We start from the raw sequence: 27,335 nt of genomic DNA, 5'->3' as shown, positions 1-27,335 counted from the left end.
CTCGCCATTCAAGGCAGTCTCACATTGGTAACAGCGTGTTTGTGTGTGTGTGCATACGTGTGTGTTACAGGTCTTTTTAGTCACAGAGAAATTAAGAGTTGAAGTTGCAAACAAAGCCTTGGTCTCCATGGAAACTGCAATGTCTTAAACACAAAGAGAGAGATGAGAGACCGACAGACAGACAGTACGTGGGCTGAACAGACACTAAATCCAGGCAGGTGATTTCTGATACGCTCATGTCTTCCCATAATGCCTCTGGAGCTCAAGGTGTGATGTGATCACAACGAGTCATTGTCTCTAAAGAAAAGAAGTTCTTCAGTCTGATCAATAAGAGCAGATGAAGGATGATTTACACTCATATACTCACTGCTTCATCATCTGATATTTATTACAGTCAGTAGTGAAGGAGATTTCTGTCTCTGTGAATGACGTTCTGTATTTCTGGTGTAATTTTCCTGTAGGACTAATATTACCCACAATCCCCTGAGGCTTGAGACGATGACACCGTCACAGTTCTTTTACAGTTTTCAGTGTTGCGTGTATGTGAAGCGTGCTGTTATTGTGTTTTCTTTTACTGTTGTGTTGCTTTAGTCATGTAAAGTTACAATATGACGTCACAAGGAACGTCCCTTCAGGAGCTTTATGAGAATAAACATCTGTCAGATGATCTGAGTTTCATGATGAAAGTGAGTGTGTGTTTATGTGTTTAGTGCAGCGGGTGGGCTCAGGGTCATAGATCATGTCAGGTGATGTGAGATCAGACTCAGTCCCAGCACAGGCGTGGTGCTGATGCTGTGTGTGTGTGTAATGTCTTCTGCTGAAGTGTTTAGTGTTGAGCTGCTGTTTATAGACTCAGATGTTAAGTTTGTGCTGCTCTGTGGCTTCTATTTACAGACACACACATGTAATTATCCTTCATCTGAACATGACACGCCCCATACACACACGCACACACACCAGACGACACCCAAACACACACACACGCACACACACACACATTATGCTGAAGTTAGCTGTTCATTTGTATTTCATATGTATTGATGATGATGATGGTAAATCAAGTCTTGATATTTTTTATTATCAGATACATTCTTGAGCACTTCTAGTGATGTTTGTCATGACTGTAATAGAAATATAATCCAGCAGCCCATAATACAACACTGTACTGATGATGATAACCTTTACATTCTGAACAGGGTGTGTTTGAGGTTTCATTTCATTTTGCACAAACACTTTACAAGACATGTGCATTCTCTACATCGAGACACACAAACTGTGTGTTTTGTGTTGGGATGTAGTAATGTTGTTGATCTACCTCACCCTGATACTTTGAACTGAAAGTAAAAAATATTTCACATCTGTGCGATTACGTGAAGTTCTGTTGAAACAGAAATGATCACTTCAAATAATCTTCATGATAATGTTAAAGGAAAACTTTCCACTGAGATTAAAATTATGAGACGGGAGAATGATGACACATGTTTTTAGTGTTGGGTTTGTATCTTTTGACACAAAAACCTTCTTTATTCTGGAGCTGATTGTGTGTTAATTTCAATTATTATACGGCTCGTTGGAATGCTTGATTCTGATTGGCCAGTCGAGACATTTGCAGGTTTGTTATTCCCAGATAACCTCTCAAAACTACTGTATAACACACTGTAACCATGATGCAGCAAATCATTTCGACAGTTTTTTATATACAAATTAAATATAAATATGTCTTTTAATAACATGTATGACATTATGTTTACAAACGATTAAACCAAATTACCTGTTCGTGACATTTGACTTTGTTTTTAACCTTAAAACCGGAAGTTAAACGGAAGGTCTGCATTCGGAAAAAATGAGCTAAAAAAATATTTCAAATTCACATTTCATGTCCAATTTTTCCTCTCATGTGGCAAGTAGCCGTGTTATAAGTTAGATAATGTACAAGCCGTCGGCTTTTATCGTGAAATAACAATTGCGATATTTCTGCGATAACAACCGGCTGCCTGTACATTATCCATTACATATTTCACGTGCTTCTCCTGACATCTCAATACAACTTCATTATTCTCATGATTCTTCTTTCATGTCATTTACACACACACACGCACACGCACGCACACACACACGCACACACACACACACACACACACACACAGGTCCTGTTCACACATGATGTTTACTGCAATTTTCTGACAATTTACCAGTAAAGACTGTATGAGTGAAAGGGACTTTACACACACACACATCTGTAGGGTTCTTTGTACTGTACACATTATCTACAATATCAGAAGCAGTAAACACACACACACACGCACAGATGTGTGCTTTATCATCAGATTCACGTGTGTACACATGTTTTCATGAAGGCAGAAATGCTCATGTTTGTTCTTGTGTTTTTGATGTTAGGAATGTGACAGAACAGAAAGACACAAACACTTTTAAATAATCTTTCCTATAACATGACAAAAATGTTGATGGCCGGTTGAGATTGAGATGTTCAGGAGACGTTCCTGAGGTTCGGCGGGCGGGTGTTCTCCTCTGATGTCAGTGAGTTTTGTTTGATGAATGATGTCTGTGCGGTGATGGTGATATCTCTGTTGACATTTCACTGAATCCTTCACTTCAGCCGTAAGAACAAATACTCAACAGACTGATGAAAAACAAAAAATCACATGGCTGTTGTGTTTACAGACCACTTCACGGGCTCCTAACGTTTAAAATAGACGTTTCATTTTCTTCCCTGAGGTCTGTTTCAAATGTTAACATCTTCTGTGCCAAAATTCCTCCACCGATGACTCAATAAATGATTTGTTTTTCAGACACAAAGAAACAGCAGAAGCTTTGACAGACTTAACCACATTTAACTCTTATTGTTCCTCTGTTTTTAATAATAATGTTGAGAGGTTTGTGTTGATGTTTTTAGCTGGTGGGTGTACAATAGCTGTTAAAGCACAATGTTCACACTTGTCTTCGTTGAGAATAGAAACAGCGGTCCGTACACGGGCTCTCTCGGGCCTCTGTGTGTTTAACTGCTGATTTTCGTCAGCATCTTGTTAATGGCCTGTTTGACGTGTGTGGTGGAGCTCCTGCGGCGTGTTTTGCCCTGTACAGCCCGTCTGCGACGCACCTCGCGGCACAGCTCGTGAAAAGCCTCAGCCACGCCGCCGCCCGTGCCCACCAGATCCGAGCACGCCGAGCACTCGTAAAACGCACAGGCCATTTCCGCCGCCAACCGCTCGCCCTCCTCCGTAGAGACCTGACGGGCGTGTTCCAGATCCGCTTTATTTCCCAGCAGCACCAGCGGGATGTGTTTGGGTCTCTTGACCTCGTCCAGGAATCCCTTCAGAGGCGTCACGTCCTTGAAGCTCCCGCGGTCTGTGATGTCATACACCATAATGAAGCCGTCCGCCCAGCGCATGTGACCCTCCTTCTGCAGCACATCCTCCTGACAAACAACAACACATCACTCCGTCTGACTGGACGGTGAAAAGTGGGTGTGTTCATGTGGTTGTGTGTGTGCATGTGTGCGTTACCTGTCCAGCTGTGTCCAGGATCTCCATGGCAACCGTCTCATCATCGATGTTGGCCTGATGGCGGTATGTGGACTCTGTGAGGATGTAGGAAGATTCAGAGGGGGCGGTGCTTACAGGAAGGTCAGTTCTCTTTATGACACAGGTGACATCACCAGGTCATTTACTGACATACGTGTTGTGTGTCAACATGCTGTGAGGTGAACGCAGGAACAGACTGAGAGGTGTGTGTGTCTTACCGAGTGTGGGGTCGTACTCCCAGATGAAACGTTTGGTCAGGAATCTCACCACCAGAGCTGCACACACAGACAGAAATCATGTGATGAGTGAAGTCTTTCTGCTTCTGTACTTGTGTTAAATATGGCAGTGATTCATGTCCATTGATAGATGAATGTGAATGAATGAGTGTTGTGTGGGAGAGCAGTGCGTCTGTGTGTGGGTTTGAAGATGTGAGGACCTCCTTCAGTTCCTCATGCTGTCTGACGCTTGTAACTAGGACTGTGAGATCTGGAGATGTGTGCCGTGTTTACAGACGTGAATTCATCTTCATGACAACATCTGCTTTCACTTAAACTGATCTGTCAGGATCCCAGTGTAGTCTCAGGGCATCTACCGAAGCATCATCACATTGTGTGTGTTGTTGAGTAATTACATTAGACAAACACAGAACTCATGGACGCAGTCGTTTCCTCACAGATATCCATTAGGACCATCTGATTGATTTTGACACACACACACACACACAGAGAGAGAGAGAGAGAGAGAGAGAGAGTCTGATGTGATGTTTGCATAGATGTGATGATGTTTGGGAATGTGTTTGTCTGAAACACAAATGAACAGATTTATGTAATATTCTCATATTCTTCACTACTTTTCCCACAGTCATCTCAGACTGACATTAAAGTCATGATCAGAAACCTGAAACAGACCCAATCAATCCCAGCATCTGCTGTGCAAACATTCAGTGTCCTCATCATGCTGCTGTGTTCTGTGTGGTTGTCAGGGTGTTGTTGTGTGGTTGTTAGGCTCCTCTGAATGGTTGCCAGGGTGTTATTGGTTAGTTTGTGTGTGATGGTTGTTTACATGAGATGATTTCTGCAGGAGATGATTGAGTCACTTCCTCTGATCTCTGTATGACCCTGAATCAACTTTCCCACAACCCCTTTCAACAGCACACACTACCATCACCACGTTCACCATAACACACACACACACACACACACTCACATTGCTGTCATATGCATATGTTTTTGTTTTGAAAATGATAACAGAGTTTTATTGATCATATTTATCACTTGTTCCCGCTATTTTATAAAAGTGCAGCTGTTCTCATCAATCCAGTTTACCCTGAATACACTTGATATAGACAGATGATCATCAAGACTGAACGTCAGAGCTGAAGTGTGATAATGTGTGAATGAATGACATGTAAACTGATGCAGCTCTTCTTTACAAACATCAACACAAATACTGCATTCATACAAGCACTGTTCACTTCCCTAAGTAGGGCGCTTTATCGGCTCTAGTTTCAGACGTTTGTGAAGGTGTAAAAGACTCAAGATTTATCAAAAGCACTCGGAGCGATCCGTGTTTCCCACACAAACCTCAGAATGATGGAATCTACATTCAACCCGCACAGTGTGTGTGTGTGTGTGTGTGTGTGTGTGTGTACAGATAACTCAGTGTGGCTTTTAAAAGCTCCAGTGGAGATATATTATTAAATATTCATTTAGTGTGTCAAAGACCAAACTCACTCTTATACTTCAGTCATCTTCAAATCTTTTTAATAGACGTCTCATTAATGGTGGAGTGCGTTCTAATGGCATCCTGACACAAACAACAGCACAACAAACATCAGCAGCAGCTCAGAGGATCTCAAGGACGTGTGTGTGTGTGTGTGTGTGTGTGTGTGTGTGTGTGTGTGATTCATGTTGATTTGTGCATAAATCACTGAAGCTCACACTTTGTGAATCTGTGAACACAACACCTGAAAGTGGGTGGGTCTGACAGTCTGTAAATGACCAACCACAATTCATTTGTATTCTTTGATAGCTAAATGTGAAATCATTGACAAACCAAAGCACATACACACACACACACACACACACACACACACACACAGATGTGTATCAGCAGGTGCGTGCAGTGGCTTGTTTTCTTTCGTATCAAGAAACACACATCATATAAACATCAACATATGAATCCAGTGTCTGATCTCACAGAACTCAGACTGAGATGACCAGCGCGTTCAGTCCTGTAAAGACGTGTGTGTGTGTGTGTGTGTGTGTGCGTTCATGTTTGTATATCCCGGTGGGGACCTAAACCTGAATACACACCAACACATGGGGACTCGTGTCACCGTGGGGACCAAAATTGAGGTCCCCAGGGGCAAAAAAGCGAATAAATTGTACAGAACAATATTTTTTACAAATCTAAAAATGCAAAAAGTGTTCTATGATCTTTAGGTTTAGGGTTAGGGTATAGAATATACAGTTTGTACAGTATAAAAACATTACGCCTATGGACTGTCCCCACGGGGATAGTCAACCAAAGCCTGTGTGTGTGTGTGTGTGTGTGTGTGCGTGCGTGCGTGCGTGCGTGCGTGTGTGCGTGCGTGTGTGTGTGATGTTTTCTGGTGTGTTTGTGATGTTGATGTTTTATTTGAATGGTCTGGATGTTTGCAGGTTGTAATTTCTGCTGTCTTATTTTCTCTTGCTGTCAGAGAGTCTTCATCTGTACTGATGGACTGAATAACACACATAAGTTAACTGCATCTCATCAACTCATAAACACTCACAGCTCATCCTTACACAAACATCTGTGTGTTTTCTTACATTACAGACCTGACACGTTTAACTTTCACAACCAAACTCTGTTTCTCTTTTCATCCCCTTCAAGCAATTTCCTTATTCCTTCCTGAAACAACAGACCCATAACTGCTCTGGGTGTCAACACACGCACAAAGACGCACGCACACACACACACACACACACACACACACGCACACACGCACACACACACACACACACACACACACACGCCATTTCAACTCACTCAGCACGTCTGTGTGGATGTTTCTGATGTGTCAGTGGACAGTTCTCTTGTCTTGTATGTTACTGTAAATGTGTGAAAGTGCAGGATGAGTAATGTTATGCTCTGTGTTTTCATTCAACACAACAAAGTTCAGTGTCAGTAAAATGCGTCGAGATCTGATGAACAAAAGCATTCAGTGCCAGAAGAAGAAACAGTTGCCATGACACCTGCCAAACCATTCACAACACTGCATCGGAACACATCGGAAAAAAAAACAAATAAACAACAACATATGAATGACAGATGAATCAACTGAGAGATTCAATATATCTCATGCGTGAATTATCTGAGATTTTCAATTTGTGTATCTAAATTGAGAAATCGGTGACGTCAATGAATTTTCCAGACAGTGTAGCTGTCAATCATTGAGTGAAAACATCATCACTAAAGACAACAGAGAAATCAATGTTCAGAGCAATGAAAATATCTCCTGCTCATGGATATTATACACATGATGATCAAACACTTTTATTTGTTAGTGTGTTAATGTGGCATCACGTTACACTAAAGACTCCTCACGTGTGATTTAATGTTGTGTTTATATCTTCAGTAGTTTCATTCTGAGCTCATGTTAAAATAAATTCAGCCATGAAGACAGACCGGCAACAGACAAACTTAAATTCTGTCTCGCTATACTGCTGTCGCTCTTTCTCTCTTACCTGACTTGCCCACTCCTGCACTGCCAAAAACTGCCAGTTTTACCTCTGGACTCTTCGCCATGGTGACAGCAGTCACAAAAACAGAGTGAGCCAATCACAGAGCTGATAGAAATGACCTCAGCGGCGCTGTCAGCGACCCATCACCAGCTGAAAACATCAACACATGACACTCATTATGTCATTATCAATCATTTGACTGAATCACAGACAACACACACAGAAATGTCTTGTTTTGTCCTCTGTAAATGAGAGATATTTCACCGATCAGACAGCGTGTTTGTGGGAGTATAGTTGTCATATTAAAGATGTTTGTACTGTATGATGATTCGTATTGTGATTTTTAACAGTGAACATAAGCTCCTGATGCTTAGGGTCCTGATATGGTTGAGTTCTGAATTGGCAGCGGTTTGAACAGACTGAAGCATGAATGAAGTGTTGATGTCTCCTCAGATTCTCTTAAACTGAACACTCGCATCCACAGATCATCAGTTTCTGGCTCCACTCACATCTCATACTAGACATCAGTTAACATAAACTGATAATACTGATCATGTGGAATTACAAACCTACAAAAGATTTCTTCTCCAATACGAACTATAACCATAAAAAAACACACAAGTAATGTTAAATCCATAGGTCATAACATTTCTTGTAATTGAGAAGAAGTACATGTTTTTGTTCATGTTTTTATCTATCCTGATGTTTGACACACACATCTGTCTCGGTGGTTTCTCACAGTGCATTTATCATCTTGTGTTTATCATTTAAAAGCAATATCTCTGATTTAATTGCAATCTCCTGGTGCTGATATCATTAAATCAGATGCAGAACAACACTGAACCTTTCATTGATCACAGCTCTGTAGACATCACACAGTTTAGAGTGACAGATACAAATGTGATTTACAGCAAATGTGGTGAGACAATCACAAGCAGAAGCTGATCGCGTGCACTGTCCTTTATCAATGACACACAGCTCAGGTCATTAATAGGGTTTTGTTTGATTTGCTTTCAACATTTCAGCATTACATTTCAAACTTTTACGTGATCACAATCCAACAGTGCACATAAACCTCACAGATGTGTTCATAATAGCAGATTAAATCCTGACATCATCTATATCGCTGTGACGCAATAACTGCGCCCGTCATTATGTTAGTAATAAAATGACATGTTATTTTAATAATAAAGTGATACGTAATAATATGACATTTGCTGCTTTAATCGTCGTTATATATGTACATGTTTTTTAATAGTAGTTCTTGAGTGTTTTAAAGACTCGTGTGTGTATATGAGCGGTAGTAAAAATGCGCGCTTACCGTCTGATCGTTCAGATCCTGCAGAGATCAGACTAGACCAGATCTGATGATGCGTGCGTGGATGTGGCTGCTGAGAGCTCAGACATTCTGCGTGTGTGTGCGTGACGGGTCCGCCCACACACTGACGTCACGCGCCATCAGTGAAAAATAAATTGACGCAACAGCGACACCTGCTGAATAATAACACACAACACACACTCTTTTAAACTTGCACTGTTATATCTATGTAAATATATATGTGTGCAGTTATGTACTTTGAGCGTATATACATACGTGTGTGTGTGATTTAAACTTACTCTTAAAAAAGGGAAATATGAAAACGAAAAAAAAAACGTTAGTTTTGCTATACAGTATTTAAAGCTCTAATTTTAAACTGTTTTATCATTTCTTAATGTTCTCAAATTCCACAATAAAAACAGTCAACTTATTTAAAAAATGTTCCATATGTATAATTACTATTACAATTTTCCTATCATTTTAGCTGTTTGCTTTTATTATGGGTTTCTGTTTTATAAAACCTTTATCAAGATCCGGTTTCTTCGTGACGTCACTCGCGATGGGAAAGCAACAGCGTAAGTATTTTCGGATTTTAATAATTTTGTGTAGTGGTATTCCTTAGTCTGTCTCAACATATTTGTTGAATTTAAAGAAATCTGTTTGATGATATCACATTATAAAATGCCTTAAAATAAAGAAACGGCCTACATGTAATTATTTGTTTTTGTTTTCAAATCTCATATGCAATCTTTCCACACAAAAGTTGAATGTATTTATTCAAATAAAGGCGTATTAGTTGTTAGTTTTATAACATTTAAAATAAAAATGAGATATAAGTCGTCTTTAAGTGTTTAGTAAAGTACAGTATTTAGTGGCGTTAAACGTTTTTGCTAGTTTATGTAATTTTATATCCAAGCACCAGAGGGCAGCACACATCAATGAAACTGAACTAGATTTATTGCAGACGCTACACACAGTATCAAAAAATACAGTTTAAAAGATTTTTATGACATTAAATCTTAAGATGTAGTTTACAGTTGTTTAATTATCAGCACCTGTTGTCATAATTAATGTGATTGTGTGTTTGTGTGTGAACTGTTGTACACCGAAGGCCATCAGGAAAGCCTTTGTGCACATTCCATCACCCTGGAGAGCTCATCAGCCAATCACAGAGCAGCTTTTATCTGAGAGGAAAAAAGAAAGAGGGGAAGCTTGAGTGTGATTGGCCAGCTGCTCCTCTATTGCTGGTAAGAGGCAGCAGCCAGTGTCTCTGTCTTTTGAACCTGCTGTTTTCTCACCTGTCTGTCTGATCTCATGTGTGAAACACTGTTTATGAAGTGAGTTGTGTGTTTATGTGATTGTTTTTGGGTTTGTTGTTGTTAAATATTTAATGTAGTTGATCTCTTACAGTAGATTTTCACATGTATGTAATGTGTTAAAGCAGACATGCTCGTCATGTGATGTGTTTCTGTTCTACCGTCATGTCACACATATAGATTCTCTAGTAGACAGACAGATTGATCCTTTATGAGAATAAGGGATAAATCACAGAACGTAAATCATAAAATCAAGCTCACAGGATGTTAGACTATAGAGTAAAACAACAATTAAGATTTAAATCAATATTTATACATACATATTAAATGTTCGCAATAATAATGAATGTGTAAAACTTTGAGTCTGACTTGTTCGTGTGTATAATAAAAATGAGTGTGTGGTGGTGGTGATGATGTGAAGCAGGTTTGCTCATGTGATACAGAGCAGATACAGAGCTCTTGTGTTCAGAGATTCAGGGCGGGGCGACAGACGGAGTGTGTCTCAAACCCTACTGACATCTCTACGCTCACGAGCGCGCGCTGCGTTTCTGCACATCACGTGACTGATCCCATTCAGCACAACGCACTAACGAGTGCTGCAGACCGTGTTCACTAGTTAGTGCGCGCTGCGGGGTACGAGACGCGGCCCGGGAGACAGAAACCCGCTGCTGTGTCTCCATCATTCATTCACCCGTCCTGCAGAGCCGAACCGACGCGCCGGTAACACCGGTACTAAGCACACGGACCCGATCCCGCTGCGGATGGACGGAACGCGCGAGCTGTGACTTCAGACCGTTGGCTCGTGCATGTTCGGCTCGGTGTGATCGCGGTGTGCTCGCGCGCTATTGTTCGATCATGAGTTGTGCTGCGGTGTGGATCGCGCCACTGCTGCTCTTCATCATCATCATTCAGGTGCGTTTTTATTCTCATCGTTCATTCAGTCGTCATGGATGGGCTGCGGTTAAACGCGACGCGTGGTGCGTTCACGCTGATGATTCGCGTTCGTGTGTGATAGAATGAAAGAAGTGATTTGAGTGAAAGCATCACATCTGATACACAAACACTGCATGAGAAACTGGGTCATGTGTGTGCTGAGATTGTGCGTGTGTAAAACAGTGTGTGTGTGTGAGAGAGAGAGATAACACAAAATATAATAAATGATAATTAAGAAATGCTTTAAATTGTAAAATGCAGAACGTTTTGGAATGTGTGTGTGTGCGTGCGCGCGTGCGTGCGTGTGCACAGATAGAAAGATGGAGAGCATTATTCAGTTTTACTGTAACACAAGACATAAGATTTGCTTGTGTTATAAGAGTAATCGAATTCTGAATGAAATACAAAAAAGAATAAGAGTAATGTTCCATATAAAGGTGAAGTTCACAGAGAGTAATGTTGTTGCACGGTTTCATACAGATAGATAATAACAGTTTGTGATGTTGTGTTACAGATTTACTGCAGTCATGACACATTAAATATGAGCAATAACAAGTGAAGATGTTGTTGAGCTTGATTCAGTCATGTTCATGTCATAAGAGCAGCACATCTTCACACACGTCTGTTTGTGTTTTTGAGTTAAAGATCCTCTGATTGAATCTGATCCACCGCTCGCTCTGATCTGATCACCTGTGAACGCTGGACGTTTTTAACATGTGTGATCTGCCTAGCAATGACATCAGTGTCCGTCTCTCTGTGCCATCATACTGGAGCTCGGTAACCATAGCGACAGGCCACAGACATCAATAATCAAACACTGATGAACTTCAGACTCTCATCAGATCTGTTTTGTTGTGTTGTGTTAGTGACTGCAGGTGTTTGATGATCACTGATTGGTTGAAGTAAACCAAACACTTGTTTATCCACCATCATCATCACACAACAGATGTGTTTGTCAGATGTCTTCAGTCATGCCAGCAGTCTGAGATTGTTTCTTGTGAACTTTAAACTGTAAAGCAGAGTTTTTTGTCAGAATGATGATGAGGTGTGTGTGAGAGAGAGAGAGAGAGTCACAGTTTCTAACAATGCATGTTTGCCACAATATTTATGAATGTCCCGGTCTGATGTTATTGACAAAATACACATGAAGCATTTTCATCTCTCTTTTAAACTCTTATCAGTCTGTTTATTTGTTTTGCTATGGTGACTGTGTATTCTTTCACATTTATTGCATGTTATTGTTCGAGTTGATAATAGTTTTGTCTTGTTGTCACAGCACTGATGTATAAATGTGTGATGTGAATGTCAGGTTAGGTGTCTGACTGTATTTGATTGTAAGTGAAGCTGTGTGTCTGTGTTCTTCATGATGAAATCTTGTTTGATGTGTGCAGACGGCTGTCATGTGTTAGAAGACACACACACACACACACACACACACACACACACACACAGAATGAGTTTAGTATAGATATATTTCATGTGAATGAATGATTGAGTACAGAGACAACAGTAATGACATCAGTGATGGATTCAGATCCATCTCATGGGTTTTAACTGTTGAATGACATTGAAAAGTGTTTTCCACACACACGTCTGTATTTATATTAAAGGGGTCATATGACGCGGCTGAAACGAATATTATCGTTTGTTTTAGATGTAATGCAATGTGTCTACACGATTTACGGTTCAAAAACACTGTATTTTCCACATACCGTGCATGTTTGTATCTCCTCTTTGCCCCGCCTCTCTGAAACGCACAGATTTTTTACAAAGCTCATCGCTCTGAAAAGCGAGGTGTGCTATGATTGGCCAGTTCACCAGTGTATAGTGATTGGTCGAATACTGCAAGTGTGTGATGGAAATGTAACGTCTCTTACCATATTTGGAACGTCAGGTTCCAAAGCAATTGTACTGACAGGTGCGCCCACCTTACTTGCGTATACATTTGGGCGGTCTTAGTCAAATCATACCACGAGCTGACGTAGATTTGTGGGGGTGTGGTTACACGAGGCGTTTCAGGCAGGTCTGGGTGAGCATTCGCTTTTAGATAGAATCCATCTTTTGTTCCCACACTTTAGTTTTTGCAATTTTACGTCTCTAATACATGCATGGGCAACTTATAACACAGAAAAACACGTATTCGCGCCATATGACCCCTTTAAAACTGTCTGAGAGTAAATATATGAGTATATGCACACTTTATGAATGAAATGTCCACAGAGTTTTACATACGTGAGGTCTCTGGTGTGGATTAATGTGTTATTATGAGTGATCCATCAGTGATGTCATTCTCTTCCCATCAGAATCTTCATGAATGTGTTTGTGTTCAGTGCAGGAACAATCTGAGGTTATTGTGGAATAAAACAGTCTTTATTAAACAGCAGTATTTCTCTAGACGTGATGTGATATTTAAAGTCAAAGACATGTGAAGGATTGTGTTATGATGCTTGTGTAGGAGATGGTGACACATGTTAATGTCACACCGTGAGACACCAGTGTTTGTCATGTCTGTGAATGTGAACGGGGTGTGTGTGTGTTTATGGACGCTGGTGATGATGGCACAGAGCTTCATTGAGTGAATGCTGAAGAAGGGTTGGCAGAGACTGAATCTGATGAACACACACACACACACACACACACACACACACACACACACACACACACACACACTGTCTGTCAGCAGAAAATGATAAATGTCTTCTGAAGTCTTAATCTTGAGCTGATTTATTGATGTCTATTTGATTCTGAAAAGCTCAAATATGTCAAATCTCATTATTTCTCACGTCTAGTGATGATGAGACAGATTTAACCTTATCATGGTGTCATCATCACATTAGAATGATTTATTTTATATTGTTGTTGATGTGTTTGAGTTTGATGCGTTGTTGACTGTCTCAGCTGATGTTCACACACTTTCTCAAAAGATTTCAGGACACACAAAACAAACCTGCTGAGTCAGACCCACACCAATCACACACTCCTCTGAAGTGGGCGGATGATTTGATTGGCCTCCTGCAGTCTGGTGGGAGGGGTTTGTGAGCGTGTCAGCGGGGGCTCTTTGTTGTATTTCCTGGGTGACGGGGGGATGGCGGATGGTGTTTAGTTTTAAGGAAATGCCAGAGGAGAAACTCCCTTCACTCTTTATTAAAACACTCACTCATCACAGGAACACACACACATTCCATCTTACAGTTTTCACATCTTCACTTTAATAACTCTTCAGTTGAATGTAATCCCATAGTCCTTTGTGTCTCTATGTGTGTGTGTGGCTTCTCTCAAGTCCAAACACACACACACAGAGAGAGAGAGAGAGAGAGAGCGTCTGCTGAAGAACATTTCAATATTCTAACAGAGAGAGAATCTGAACGAGACGGTGATGAGATGAGTGTTTGTGTTGTTCAGTTGTGTGATATAATGTTGTAAAGTGTGAAGTGTTGTGTGAGGTCAGCATGTTTTATTTTGTGTCTGTCTGTATGAGTCCAGACCCCCCCACTGTCTGAGTTAATGAAACACTATCACATTTGACCTGCACAAACACTCACAACAACACCAACACACAAACTAACACCACAGTCATAACATTACCATACTCTGTCATTTATGAACATATAGATAATAAATCATCATTCAGAATTTTGTTTTGTAAATGAAAATGACACAATATTACCCTTTAATACCTCAGTAATGTGAAATAAGAGAATGACAATGTATACTGCAATTCCTAACCAGTTTAATCATATTTATAATAAAACTAGCAATGTGTTTGTGTGTGTTCATCTGGTGGGTGTAATAACACTCAGTGTGAACTGAACAGTCCACTGACCTCCACACACACACACGTCTGGTTTATTATCTCCGTGGGGACAGTCCATAGGCGTAATGAGTTGTATACTGTACAAACTGTATATTCTATCCCCTAAACCTAAAGATCATAGAAAACCTTTTGCATTATTAGATTTTCAAAAAATATTGTTCTGTACGATTCATAAGCTTTTTTGCCCATGAGGACCTCAATTTTGGTCCCCGCGGTGACACGAGTCCCCATGAGTTGGTGTGCATTCAGGTTTAGGTCCCCACCAGGATATAGAAACAAGACCACACACACACACACACGCTTAGGATCTTCTCATCTCATATTAAATCTTCAGACATACACACATCAGTAATATAATATTGTTTATCATTCTACACACAGACTGTAGATGATGTGAACCCATGACTTCTAATGACCTCACAGACTCACTTCATTAATGCTGACATCATCATCATCATCATCATCTCCCATCTGTAGATTCTCAATAATACGCACGAGACTTATCATGTTCTCTCTGTTTCTCTCTCAGAGCGCGGTTCCGTTCCAGGTGTCGTTACAGGATGAGAACCGCTTGCTGATGTGGTTGGACGCTGATGATGTCACACAGAATGCGTCTGTGTATGCGGTGCGAGTGTCTGGAGAGGCGCGCACACACACGCTGTTGTTCTCGAGAGCGAGTGAGGATCAGACTCTTCCACAACCGCTGATGTTTAACGCTTCGTATCACGGCCTGTGTTATACCATCTGTCTGATGCTGGACAACAGCTCCAAACCGGCTAAAACCATCAGCCTTCTCACCGGTACGACAACATCCATGTGTGTGTGTGTTGTCCACATCATCTCTAGAAGCGTCTGACACTGTGTGTGTGTGTGTGTGTGCGTGTGTGTGTGTGTGTGTGTGTGTGTTCAGAGCCTCTTCCTCTAGACGCTGTGCATGTGTCTGATTACGCTGCGGCTCCAGAGACGGCTGTGGTGTTTCACATCACTTCTCCTGAGAGGAACATCTACACACGAGTGAACATCAGTTACACAGAGGCTCATCACCAACATTACATGCTTTATAAAGGTATACCTGACGCTGTGATGTCATCACTGACCCGCCGTCATTCCTCTGATCTGAACCTGCGTTCGTGTGTGTGTGTGTTTAGATTTCTCTAAAGGTAAAACGGTGTTCAGGCATTGGCTGTCGGGCACGTGTTACAGTAACATCACCTTCCAGCTGATCTCTGAGGTGACGGTCAACAGAACCACGCTGATGAAACGCAGTGATGTTACTCATCGACCTCTTCTTCACAGGATGGGTACGACACACATCATCATCATCATCATCATCTCACGTTTGATTGATTTCTGCTGGTGTTAATTTCATTCTGCTTGATTTCCAGTGCCCAATCCTCCGCTCAACGTGTCCTTCAGAGTCATTCATCTCAGCGGCAGAGGAGCTGTTCTGAAAGCATCCCACAATGCATCTCTTCCTCGCCGGGCTCGTGACGTTGCCGAAGACCGTGACACAAACAGTGAGAGCGTTACTCAAGCGCCTCAGAACAGCAGCTCTGTGACTGATGTTGATCTCGTACACGAGAACCACACCGAAGCGCTCCGGACTCAACCCACGGGAAGTCCCGCCCCCGCTGAGGAGGACGACGACTTCATCAACGCTCTGATTCCAGAATACGAGGATTCCAATGAACCCGGATCGGCTATGAATGTGAACTTTGAAGCGACCGTGACGCCCAGCCACGTGTTGCCCATTCTCCTGGAGCTGCGCTGGTCACCGCCCGCTCCTCCAACGTCATACGATGGGTTTAACGTCTACATCTACCTTGACGGTTCGTCTTCTGATCTTCTTCTCATCACACCTCGCGTTTGTTTTTCTCCGTCTTTATTTTCTCGGTTGTTCTTTGATCAGGGAACTCCAGTGAGACGGCGACGTTGGACGAGGACACTCACGAGTTCTTCAGTGAACTGTCAGAAGCAGGAGTGTACGCCGTTCACGTGACGACGCTCAGCTCGTCTGGAGACTGTGATGTCAGAGAGAGTTCAGCAGACAGCGGATTCACTTTCTACCTCGGTATGAACCGCTCTGTAGTCTTTGGCATACGTCGTGACGTGTGTGTGACGTACTCTCTCTCTCTCTCCGTCAGGTGCGTCTGGTGATTGGATGGAGCAGCCTCAGGAGCGTCCGCGTGCCGTCAGCGTGAAGATGTTGGACTCCAGCACAGCTGCCGTCTCGTGGGCTCCGTCACGTCACAGATATAACGGCAGTCTGATCTCGGTTCTGTCTCTCACGTGTATGCAGCCCAGCATCAGTCAGCGCATGGAGAGCACGTACTGCTCTGAGGTAATGATGACATCTTGTCAACGCTCCCGTGTGTGTGTGTGTGTGTGTGTGTGTGGTCACGTGACGTGTGTTTCTCTCTCCGTCACAGGAGAACATCACCAGTGATGTCATCACTAATCTGACCCCCGGCGCTCAGTACAGAGTGATGGTTTATCACACCAACGGACCGCTGGTTAGCCCCGCCTCCGAGCCCGTCATCATCGATATAGGTGTGTCACGCCTCCGGTCACGTAAGCCAATGAGAGAGCGTTTGATGTAGTGATTGACAGCGTCTGTGTTTCATCAGAGCCGACGGGGGTTCGTGATCTGGTGGTGTATCCTCTCAGTCCCACGGCTGTGATTTTGAGCTGGCAGAGGCCGTATAACGTGGCCTTCCGTAAATACATCCTGCAGACCTTCTTCTTCAATTCAGCCGCGCAGACGTCACAGTGGACCACATACTACGAGATCGCCGCCACCGCGTCTGTCATCGCCTCGGTGGTAAACATCGCCTGTGTGAATCCGATCATCAGATGTGATTGTATTTCTCACGGTCACTCTCTGATTGGCCGAAGCTCAGGGTGTCTACCTCATTCTGATTGGCTGAGAGGAGTGATGATATCAGAGGGTCTCTGTGCTGGTTCTGTGTGTTCATCCTTTCTTCGTTCCTCCACAGAGAGTGACGGATCTGTTGCCGGCGTGGTACTACAACTTCCGTGTTACCATGGTGACCTGGGGTGAGCCGCCCCTGAGCTGCTGCGACGGTTCAACCGTGAGCTTCGTCACAGGTGAGCTGCTCAAAATACATCACCACCTCGAGTCTCACGCTACAACAATAAATACACCTGTCTGTGTGTCACAGCTCCCGAGGCCCCTCACATCTCGTCTGTGGATTACTCTCACGGGACGCTGTACGTGCGCTGGACGTATGGAGATCTCTTCACGGACCTGTCTCACTCTCGGATGCTGCACTGGCAGGTGGTGGCCGAGGGCAGGAAAGGCTCCAGGAGGAGATACGCTGTAGATGTGAGCACCTGTCAATCACACACACACACACACACATTAAATGTGATAAACATGCATTACTGCCGTCACGTGAAGCTCAAAGTCACTGATGTGAGATGAGCTGATCTCTGGGAGATCCTCGGTGGGTTTCTCGCGATTCATTAAACTGATGGAGACCAGCATGTGTCTCTAATGAATCCAATTAACCAGCACACATACACACAGACAACCATTCATTACAGCGCCATTAAATGTTTCCACACACACACACAGATTATCTGAAGATGTAAACGACATGAAATCAGATGTGTCTTATTTCATGTGATTTTTATTTCAGTTGTAATCTGTTGTCATGGCAACAGTCATTATTCTGAAATATTTTAATTGACCAATCAGAATCAAGTACTCTAGAGAGCCCTGTTAAAGCATCTTAAGTTTTTCTTCTGTTGTATGTTCAGACTGTTTGTGAGACTGTTGTTGTGTTCAGGTCACTCGTAACATGATGAAGGCGTCTCTGGCTCTTCCACCGGGTGACATCTATAACCTGACAGTGACCGCCTGCACGGAGAGAAGCCGCAACACATCAGTGCCTCACATCATGAAGCTGGGTCTGTACACACACACACATCAGACAGATGACGGCACTGATGCTCATGACATGAGAGAAAACCCTCGGCTTGTGTTTGATAACATCTAGAGCTGCTGAAACACAACACACAGCACTAAAAACTGTTTCTAGAAATAACCCTCTCTGTTCACTTCTGAGTGTTTGAAGTGCCAGAATCATCAGTTTCTGCTTCCTTCTTTGTTATTTTTAAACTGTTGTTGTTGTTGTTGTTGAGGAACTTGCAGTGATGTTTGCGTTGTGTGTGAACAGATCCGGCTCCTCCGAAGTCTCTGTATGCAGTGAACACTACAGACACCAGTGTCACGCTGCTGTGGACTGAAGACGGTGTGGTGGATTTCTATCAGGTCATCTGTAGACAGCTGGGACACAACACACAACACAGAGTAAGATCTGCACTTCCTGTAACACACAACATCTGCTACACAAAGTTGAACAGTATGTGATATTGTGTTTGTTAGACATAATGGGCTGATGTCGTGGTGTCTCGTCTCAGTGATTGACCTTCACAGCGACACTTCACACTGTTGCCATGACAACAGCTCAGCAGGTTCAGTCTCTCTCTCACTCTCTCTCTTCTGCAGGTGGTAGAGCCGCTGGTCGCCGCTGCACATGTTCTGACGGTGTCTGGTCTTCAAGCGTCCACCTCATATAACTGTTCTGTGATCAGTACAAGTTACAGCAGCTCCAGTGAACCTGCTCACATCAGCATCACCACATCAGGTGACTGACCGTCTCAGCAGCTCAATCCCAGCATGCACTGCTGCACATCTGTCGCTTTCACACTGTGTTTGTGTAGAGTATGTTAAAAACACACAGCGGTTTCAGTCTGCAGTGATGTTAACAGTGTGTGTGTGTGTGTGTGTGTGTGTGTGTGTGTGTGTGTGTGTGTGTGTGTGTGTGTGTGTGTGTGTGTGTGTTCAGTGCGTGAGATGAACCCGAGTGTGGCAGCGATCTCAGCTCTGGCGGTTCTCAGCGTTCTGTTGATCAGTCTGCTGGTTCTTCTGCTGCTGGTGTTACGAAAGAAACACATGGAGTTAAACCGGTAAGAAATCCCCACACGTCACGAGACATCCGAATGAAATGTGTTCACTTCTGTAAGACGTGTTTTCATGTTTCTGTGTGTGTGTGATTTCAGAGAGTGTGCTGCTGAAACCTTCGTCAACTTTGCGTCTTTTGAACGAGACGGAAAACTTCCATATAACTGGTACGACAATTCACTGCTAATACAGGAGTCTGTTAAACTAGCACTGAGGAAAGGTGTGTTCCGGTCAGGTTGTGACCTTTGACCTCTGCTGTTGATTGTCATTGTTGATAGTTTTGTTGACAGACTGAGAAAGGATTGACATCATCAGATTAATATAAGAGCTGAAAGACGGTCAATGAGGGTAGATTTGTGTATATCTACACAAGAATCATCAGCATCACTGCTACTCGACTTACGTTATATCCAAATCATATCCATTAGAAACCCTCCAACAAATTCAAAGAATCACTTTTTTTTACATTCATAACAACAGTAAATGAATTGCGTTCCGTTGAGGATGTGTGTTGGTGGTGGCGTTGAGAGCAGACAGCCGCAGGTGTTCAGACATGTGTTGTTGTTGTTGTGTGGTCACTGAATGTTCAGTGTTTCAGTGGTGTGTGATGATGCTGATGTCATACACATCACACACTGACTGCATGAGGCTTGAATTAACCTGTAATATTTCTGGATCATCTGTGTGTTATTGTGACTAATGCAGCATCACGTGTGTCCACTTCTGCTCTCTTCATCTTTTGCTTTTGTTTCTGTCCAATGGGCTTCAGGCGCAGGAGTCTGTTTGCGTTCCTCACGCTTCTCCCATCCTGCCTCTGGACTGACTATCTTTTGGCCTTTTATATTAATCCGTGGTAAGTAGGCGTGCCGGCGGTTCTGACCCCATGTTGACCTCTGGAGACACACACACACACGAGTACAGATTCTCACGCTTGGCTCTTTTGCATTGTGTGTTAACGGATTGATGGAGTTGTGTTCATCTCCAGTTTTATGTGTTTAACACGCATGACGGGTGTTTCAGCATGTGTTCACAAACAGCCGCTCTAGATTCAGTTTCATGTGCTGTCATGAGAAGGTTTTGAAAGAAGTAAACGCTTAATTCTCTCGATCTTTCTTTCTGTCACCTGTAGGAGTAAAACAGCCCTTAAGAAGAGAAAATTAACCAGGTAAAAACATCACATTCAGGATTATGTCCGTGTGTTATTTCACATGACTCTTTCAGTATTTTCATTATTTGTCACTAGTGTCTGTATAAGTATCCATTTTATTTTTGTGAAATGTTTGTGTGTGTGTGTGTGTGTGTGTGTGTACAGTCCGGTTCAGCTGAATGATTTTGACGTTTACATCAAAGACATGAGTAAAGATTCAGCGTACAAGTTCTCTCTGCAGTTTGAGGTAAAACACTCTTTCACATCTACATTCAACACAGTGTGTCAGAAAGCATGTGTAGTTGTGTGTGTGTGGGTGTGTGTCAGGAGTTAAGTTGTGTGTTTAATTGTGTGTGTCAGGAGTTATGTTGTGTTTTTAATTGTGTGTGTCAGGAGGAGTTAAGTTGTGTGTCTTTGTGTGTGTCAGGAGTTAAGTTGTGTGTTTAATTGTGTGTCAGGAGTTAAGTTGTGTGTGTCAGGAGTTAAGTTGTGTGTTTAATTGTGTGTGTCAGGAGTTAAGTTGTGTGTTTAATTGTGTGTGTCAGGAGTTAAGTTGTGTGTTTAATTGTGTGTGTCAGGAGTTAAGTTGTGTGTTTAATTGTGTGTGTCAGGAGTTAAGTTGTGTGTTTAATTGTGTGTGTCAGGAGTTAAGTTGTGTGTTTAATTGTGTGTGTCAGGAGTTAAGTTGTGTGTTTAATTGTGTGTGTCAGGAGTTAAGTTGTGTGTTTAATTGTGTGTGTCAGGAGTTAAGTTGTGTGTTTAATTGTGTGTGTCAGGAGTTAAGTTGTGTGTTTAATTGTGTGTGTCAGGAGTTAAGTTGTGTGTTTAATTGTGTGTGTCAGGAGTTAAGTTGTGTGTTTAATTGTGTGTGTCAGGAGTTAAGTTGTGTGTTTAATTGTGTGTGTCAGGAGTTAAGTTGTGTGTTTAATTGTGTGTGTCAGGAGTTAAGTTGTGTGTTTAATTGTGTGTGTCAGGAGTTAAGTTGTGTGTTTAATTGTGTGTGTCAGGAGTTAAGTTGTGTGTTTAATTGTGTGTGTCAGGAGTTAAGTTGTGTGTTTAATTGTGTGTGTCAGGAGTTAAGTTGTCTGTTTAATTGAGTGTGTCAGGAGTTGGGTTGTGTGTTTAATTGTGTGTCTTGTGCGTTAGGAGTTAAGTTGTCTGTTTAATTGAGTGTGTCAGGAGTTAAGTTGTGTGTTTAATTGTGTGTGTCAGGAGTTAAGTTGTCTGTTTAATTGAGTGTGTCAGGAGTTGGGTTGTGTGTTTAATTGTGTGTCTTGTGCGTTAGGAGTTAAGTTGTCTGTTTAATTGAGTGTGTCAGGAGTTAAGTTGTGTGTTTAATTGTGTGTGTCAGGAGTTAAGTTGTCTGTTTAATTGAGTGTGTCAGGAGTTGGGTTGTGTGTTTAATTGTGTGTCTTGTGCGTTAGGAGTTAAGTTGTCTGTTTAATTGAGTGTGTCAGGAGTTAAGTTGTGTGTTTAATTGTGTGTGTCAGGAGTTAAGTTGTCTGTTTAATTGAGTGTGTCAGGAGTTGGGTTGTGTGTTTAATTGTGTGTCTTGTGCGTTAGGAGTTAAGTTGTCTGTTTAATTGAGTGTGTCAGGAGTTAAGTTGTGTGTTTAATTGTGTGTGTCAGGAGTTAAGTTGTCTGTTTAATTGAGTGTGTCAGGAGTTGGGTTGTGTGTTTAATTGTGTGTCTTGTGCGTTAGGAGTTAAGTTGTCTGTTTAATTGAGTGTGTCAGGAGTTAAGTTGTGTGTTTAATTGTGTGTGTCAGGAGTTAAGTTGTCTGTTTAATTGAGTGTGTCAGGAGTTGGGTTGTGTGTTTAATTGTGTGTCTTGTGCATTAGGAGTTAAGTTGTGTGTTTTTGTATGTGTCAGGAATTGAAGAGTGTCGGTCTGGATTTGACTCATGAAGCCGCTGATCTGCCCGTCAACAGACCCAAGAACCGCTACACCAACATTCTGCCCTGTGAGTGACATCAGCCGTGCCCACTGTAGTCATGGTGACGCTGTTCTGATTGGATGAATCATGATGTGTTGTGATGTGTTGTATGTTTGTTTGCACACAGATGATTTCAGTCGAGTTAAACTCATCTCACTGCACAATGATGAAGGTTCAGACTACATCAATGCAAACTACATTCCTGTGAGTGAACGTAAAAGAACACGAGCAGTTGTTTGTTTGTGTGCTGGCAGTGGTTTAGTGTAGATGATGATGTGCTGGTTTTGTGTTGTCAGGGTTATAACTCTCCATACGAGTACATCGCCACGCAGGGGCCGCTTCCCGACACCAGGAATGATTTCTGGAAGATGGTTTTACAGCAGAAGTCTCGCATCATCGTCATGCTGACGCAGTGTAATGAGCGCAGGAGGGTCAGTTCCCACGGCAACCGCTTCCCTTTAGCATCAGCACGCATCCTGTGACCGCTGTATTTACCTGCTGACGTTCACGACCACGCGTGTGTGTGTTCAGGTGAAGTGTGATCATTACTGGCCGTTCACAGAGGAGCCCGTGGCGTACGGTGAGGTGACGGTGGAGATGATGTCAGAGACGGACTCGCCCGAGTGGACCATCAGGAACTTCAGACTGGGATATGTGAGAAACACACACACACAGAGGAGTTTCAGCATGAGTTCCAGAAATATCTCAGACAGATGTGTGGTGTTGTTCTCTGCAGGCTGATGAAACTCAAGATGTTTTACACTTTAACTACACGTCATGGCCCGATCACGGTGTGCCCACGGTCAACGCCATCGAGAGCATATTACAGTTCGTACAGATTGTCCGACAGCAGGTGAACAGAACTAAAGGACCCATCATAGTGCACTGCAGGTGAGATGGCACACAGTTAGTTTAACCTTCTTTGATGATGTCATCTTCTACCAGCATTAAATGCGTTTTATTTCATCACGAGTTTCCCGACCGTGTTTGTGTGTAATGACAATGAGCATCACTTGAGTGATTTAATATTGATTTTCAGTTTGTGCTCAGTGTTGTATTCAGATGATGCAGTGATGGTGGGAGTTACAGTCAAACTGAATCCACACACAAAACAGGATTTTCCCATAAGCTTCTGGATTATCATAACAAGCAAGATCTGAAAATAACTTGAGCTTGTATCAAAAGGACCCATATAGTTCACCCAAAAATGTCATCATTTACTCACCCTCTTGTCATTCCAAACCTGTATGAATCTTTCATACGTTACATTTACATGTATTCATTTGGCAGACGCTTTTATCCAAAGCGACTTACAAGTAGGAGAGCATATAAACATTTTGTCATACAGGTTTGACATGACAAGAGGGTGAGTAAATGATGACAGAATGTTCATTCATTCATTCTTTTCTCAGGCATTTAAATCAAAAACTCATTCAAAAACCTTCACGATGATGTAAGCGCATGCGTTAAAATGTAGCATCATAGCTCACGAATGAGTTTGTGACGTGTCCTTGTTTTGTGTGTTTGTGTGTCAGCGCTGGCGTGGGTCGAACCGGCACGTTCATCGCTCTGGACCGTCTCATGCAGCACATTCAAGAACACGAGTATGTTGATATTCTGGGCCTGGTGTCAGAGATGCGCTCACACAGGCTCTCAATGGTCCAAACTGAGGTACACAACTTTTCCTCAATCACTGTGATCTTATCAACAGAACCTCACAGTGACACCAGACCTGTGTGTGTATGTGTGCAGGAGCAGTACGTGTTTATCCATCAGTGTGTCCTGCTCATGTGGAAGAAGAAGAAACATCTGTCCCACACCAGTGATGTCATCTACGAGAACGTCAGCAAGTCTTAATGAGGTGAGAATCACTCCACACACACACACGGCTGCTGTGCACACGCGTATTCACAGATACCCGGCAGTAGATGTGTTCTTTCAGGGTATGTACAGGAATCATGGAGCTACTTTTTTAAGACTCCATACATTTTAAGACCTCATCGCCACTTCAAGCTTTAACCGGTTACATTGGCGACACTTTAACTTACATTTACTATATACTGATTGTAAGATAGCGCAACTTAACAGTTTGTGATAACTCTTTATTAATGCAACATAATTCAGAAGGGTGGGAACGAAGCTCCAGAGAATTAATTGAGTGACTAACCCAATGCAAGGTTTATTAGAAAGAGAAACGAGGCTACGCTAATCGCCTTCCGCCACACAGAGCAGTATCACGGTTATTCCCAGAGATGGCCCTCAGCCATGGTTCCTACTCCTTATCCTCCAACCATTTACACGAAAACTTGCATTTCCCCATTAGTCAACCATGTTGTTTAACAACCGGCTTTAAATGGTCCTCCCACTATTCGCCTACGCAATGATTAAATCAGGCAAACTTTAGCATATGACCTCTTTGGACAAATATGAAAAGATGATACAAAATTGAATCCCTTGGAAAGTGGCATTTAATACTTTTTAAGGGCCTTAATTTTCTCTAAATTGATTGATCAACTTTGAATACTTTTTAAGACCACCGCGGACACCCTGTCTTTAAAACCATGAAATTCAGATTTACAGAAGCGTCATGATTGACGATGAGTGCTTGCTTTCAGGTCCTGCTGTCGTTTCCCATCAGTGTTCAGAGATGAGCGACGTCAACACCGAAACCCAACAAACCGACAGCCACACAGGAGAAGATTTCCCTCAGCCCCCCCCACACTCTTCATCTGCAGCTGCAGTCAAATGCCTTAAAAGTCTTGCATCATTCTGCAGCTGTCACCTGACTGCATGACCTGCAGTTTCATTCACCTTTACTCTCTAGTTTCTCTGTGCTAATCTCAGGATCATCTCCACTCTCTGCTGGACACAGATGATTCATCACATCTCCTGTGGTTTCAGACGTGATGTTCTTTCATATTCCAGCACTGCCACACACACACGCAGTATATGTGAAGAGTGTTTGATCTGATTCCACGTTCAAAAGACCTTTAAGTCACTCGCACGTGTGTGTTAAAGCGAGTACAGCGGAGTATCGACGGTTTGTCTTGCACTGATCATATCTGTTACTGTAAAGCGTGTCATGTTTAGAGAGATCTGCCGGTAGCTGCGCTTCTGTGACTGTGGATTGTGTTTTTAGAGTCTCTGCAATGCAAAACCTGCGTATCATGTAACCTCAACAACACGGACCTGCTGCGTCAACATCTGAAGAACAGAGACGACTGACAGCAAACGCACGCTTGTGTTTCTTCATCCAGACTGTGATGTTGAGCAGCTCGTATCAGAATCCTGCCAGTTTAAACTCCAGCTGCTGTTGAACGTGAGCTCTCGAAGCACCTGAAACGCCACAGATCATCCCACGGTGTGCCGAGTTTGACCGTTGCATGCTGCAAAGTGAAAGAAGTTACTTTAGTGTCATCGTTAGGTTTAGCCTCAAGTTTTTTATTTTAGCAGACTTGCCTGTTATCAAACATCTGGAGGTTACAGACGGATAAAGACTTTCATTACTGTACATTTGGGCAACAGCTAGAACGAGTTTTATAATGCAACAATAATTAGACGGTGAGTGAAATACTGTAATGTAAATACTGTTGGTTTCTACTTGAAATGCTGTATTGTGTGAAATGATGTGGATGACTTGACGTGACTTGAAGGTATAGATCAGCCAAAAATGCAAATACCTGTCTTTTATTTACACTCATGTTGTCATACAGGTTTGTAATGACATGGATGAGTAAATAATGAAAGCATTTTTATTTTTGGCCGTTTTACATGAGCGCAGAAGCTGGTCAAATAGAGAAACGGTTCGTGTGAGGTGTGAATCTGTATTTAGACACAACTGTTGTCTGGATCAGGATTTGGAGTTATGACAAGGCAAAGTCAGTGTTTGAGTTTTCGTTAGTGTTTGTTCAGGTCAAAGCCTTTTGGCTTCATTCTTGTGTATTGTGATCAACTCACCATCAAAGTTTCAATGTGTGTGTTTGTTTGTTTGAAACAAATAAAATAAACATTTGAGTACTTATTCGTATGAGCTGTGGCGGTGTCATGTTTTCATCTGTGAACCTCGTAAAATTCGAAGTCATTCGTTTATCTATTTCCTGTCGGAGTAACAGCGACTGTTTTATTGCAGTGGAAGTGTCTAAATGTACTGTAGACATTTCATCACATACTAGTTTCTTTAAAAAAGCGCGTGGAAAAATGTTTTTGTCACCTTACATGTTTATTCCTGTCTGCTAATCAGGCACGTGACCAGTGTTGGGTAAGTTACTCTGAAAAAGTAATTAATTACTAGTTACTAATTACACATTCGATAATGTAATTGATTACTGTACAAGTTACTCTCTTCAAAAAGTATTTAATTACTTATTACTAATTACTTTCTATATCCTACATCAACCTTGATGAGTTAAGTGATTCAAGGATAGACATGAAATGGCTCTTTTAATTCTTTCAAATAAATAATATAAAACTACATAAAGTATTATTATTAATTACAAATGTGAGAATTATACATTAAAGCACGGATTTTAAAGTTAGACTTTGAATTTTGATGTAAATTCCTCTTCTGCACACACATATATTACACATAAGTATTTAGTTTAATTACATCAG

The 27,335-nt window shown here is 42.2% G+C and overlaps 2 protein-coding genes across 3 annotated transcripts; one reads left to right on the top strand and one right to left on the bottom strand.

Moving 5' to 3' along the window:
- Positions 1-822: 822 nt before the first annotated feature.
- Positions 823-8,697, bottom strand: rerg (RAS-like, estrogen-regulated, growth inhibitor). The gene is made up of 5 exons (XM_057324888.1): positions 8,592-8,697; positions 7,274-7,420; positions 3,761-3,817; positions 3,525-3,598; positions 823-3,436 (listed from the first exon to the last, which is right to left on the bottom strand). Exons 2-5 carry the CDS (start codon positions 7,332-7,334, stop codon positions 3,017-3,019), a joined length of 612 nt encoding a protein of 203 aa, XP_057180871.1. The 5' UTR covers positions 7,335-7,420; positions 8,592-8,697; the 3' UTR covers positions 823-3,016.
- A 1,749-nt stretch (positions 8,698-10,446) lies between these two features.
- On the top strand, positions 10,447-26,751 carry ptpro (protein tyrosine phosphatase receptor type O). Of its 2 annotated transcripts, XM_057324761.1 has the most exons (27): positions 10,447-10,816; positions 15,181-15,451; positions 15,562-15,717; positions 15,800-15,952; positions 16,037-16,480; positions 16,561-16,722; positions 16,796-16,992; positions 17,081-17,201; positions 17,279-17,472; positions 17,648-17,759; positions 17,834-17,997; positions 18,464-18,584; positions 18,854-18,987; positions 19,186-19,324; positions 19,526-19,646; positions 19,740-19,808; positions 20,411-20,494; positions 20,771-20,806; positions 20,954-21,035; positions 22,661-22,751; positions 22,852-22,928; positions 23,021-23,155; positions 23,256-23,378; positions 23,461-23,615; positions 24,260-24,395; positions 24,477-24,585; positions 25,340-26,751. In XM_057324761.1, the coding sequence occupies exons 1-26, from the start codon at positions 10,760-10,762 to the stop codon at positions 24,579-24,581; spliced, it is 3,639 nt and encodes a 1,212-aa protein (XP_057180744.1). In that variant the 5' UTR covers positions 10,447-10,759; the 3' UTR covers positions 24,582-24,585; positions 25,340-26,751. The 2 variants fall into 2 exon arrangements, with proteins under 2 accessions (XP_057180744.1, XP_057180745.1); XM_057324762.1 differs by lacking the exon at positions 20,411-20,494.
- The last annotated feature ends 584 nt before the right edge of the window (positions 26,752-27,335 follow it).

The sequence above is a fragment of the Triplophysa rosa genome, linkage group LG24 (genome assembly GCF_024868665.1).
Source record: "Triplophysa rosa linkage group LG24, Trosa_1v2, whole genome shotgun sequence".
In the NCBI taxonomy this organism is placed as follows: domain Eukaryota; kingdom Metazoa; phylum Chordata; class Actinopteri; order Cypriniformes; family Nemacheilidae; genus Triplophysa; species Triplophysa rosa.
Note: the sequence above shows the minus strand (reverse complement) of the source record. Positions and strands in the feature narration are given on the sequence as shown.

Excerpts from the sequence above, each read along its gene's own strand:
- ptpro (XM_057324761.1), top strand. The coding sequence starts at position 10,760 with ATGAGTTGTGCTGCGGTGTGGATCGCGCCACTGCTGCTCTTCATCATC. Across the intron at positions 15,953-16,036 it reads ACCTCTTCTTCACAGGATGG|TGCCCAATCCTCCGCTCAAC; the intron begins GTACGACACACA and ends CTTGATTTCCAG. Across the intron at positions 16,993-17,080 it reads AGAGCACGTACTGCTCTGAG|GAGAACATCACCAGTGATGT; the intron begins GTAATGATGACA and ends TCTCCGTCACAG.
- rerg (XM_057324888.1), bottom strand. The coding sequence starts at position 7,334 with ATGGCGAAGAGTCCAGAGGTAAAACTGGCAGTTTTTGGCAGTGCAGGA. Across the intron at positions 3,818-7,273 it reads TGCAGGAGTGGGCAAGTCAG|CTCTGGTGGTGAGATTCCTG; the intron begins GTAAGAGAGAAA and ends CTGTGTGTGCAG. Across the intron at positions 3,599-3,760 it reads GGAGTACGACCCCACACTCG|AGTCCACATACCGCCATCAG; the intron begins GTAAGACACACA and ends ACATCCTCACAG.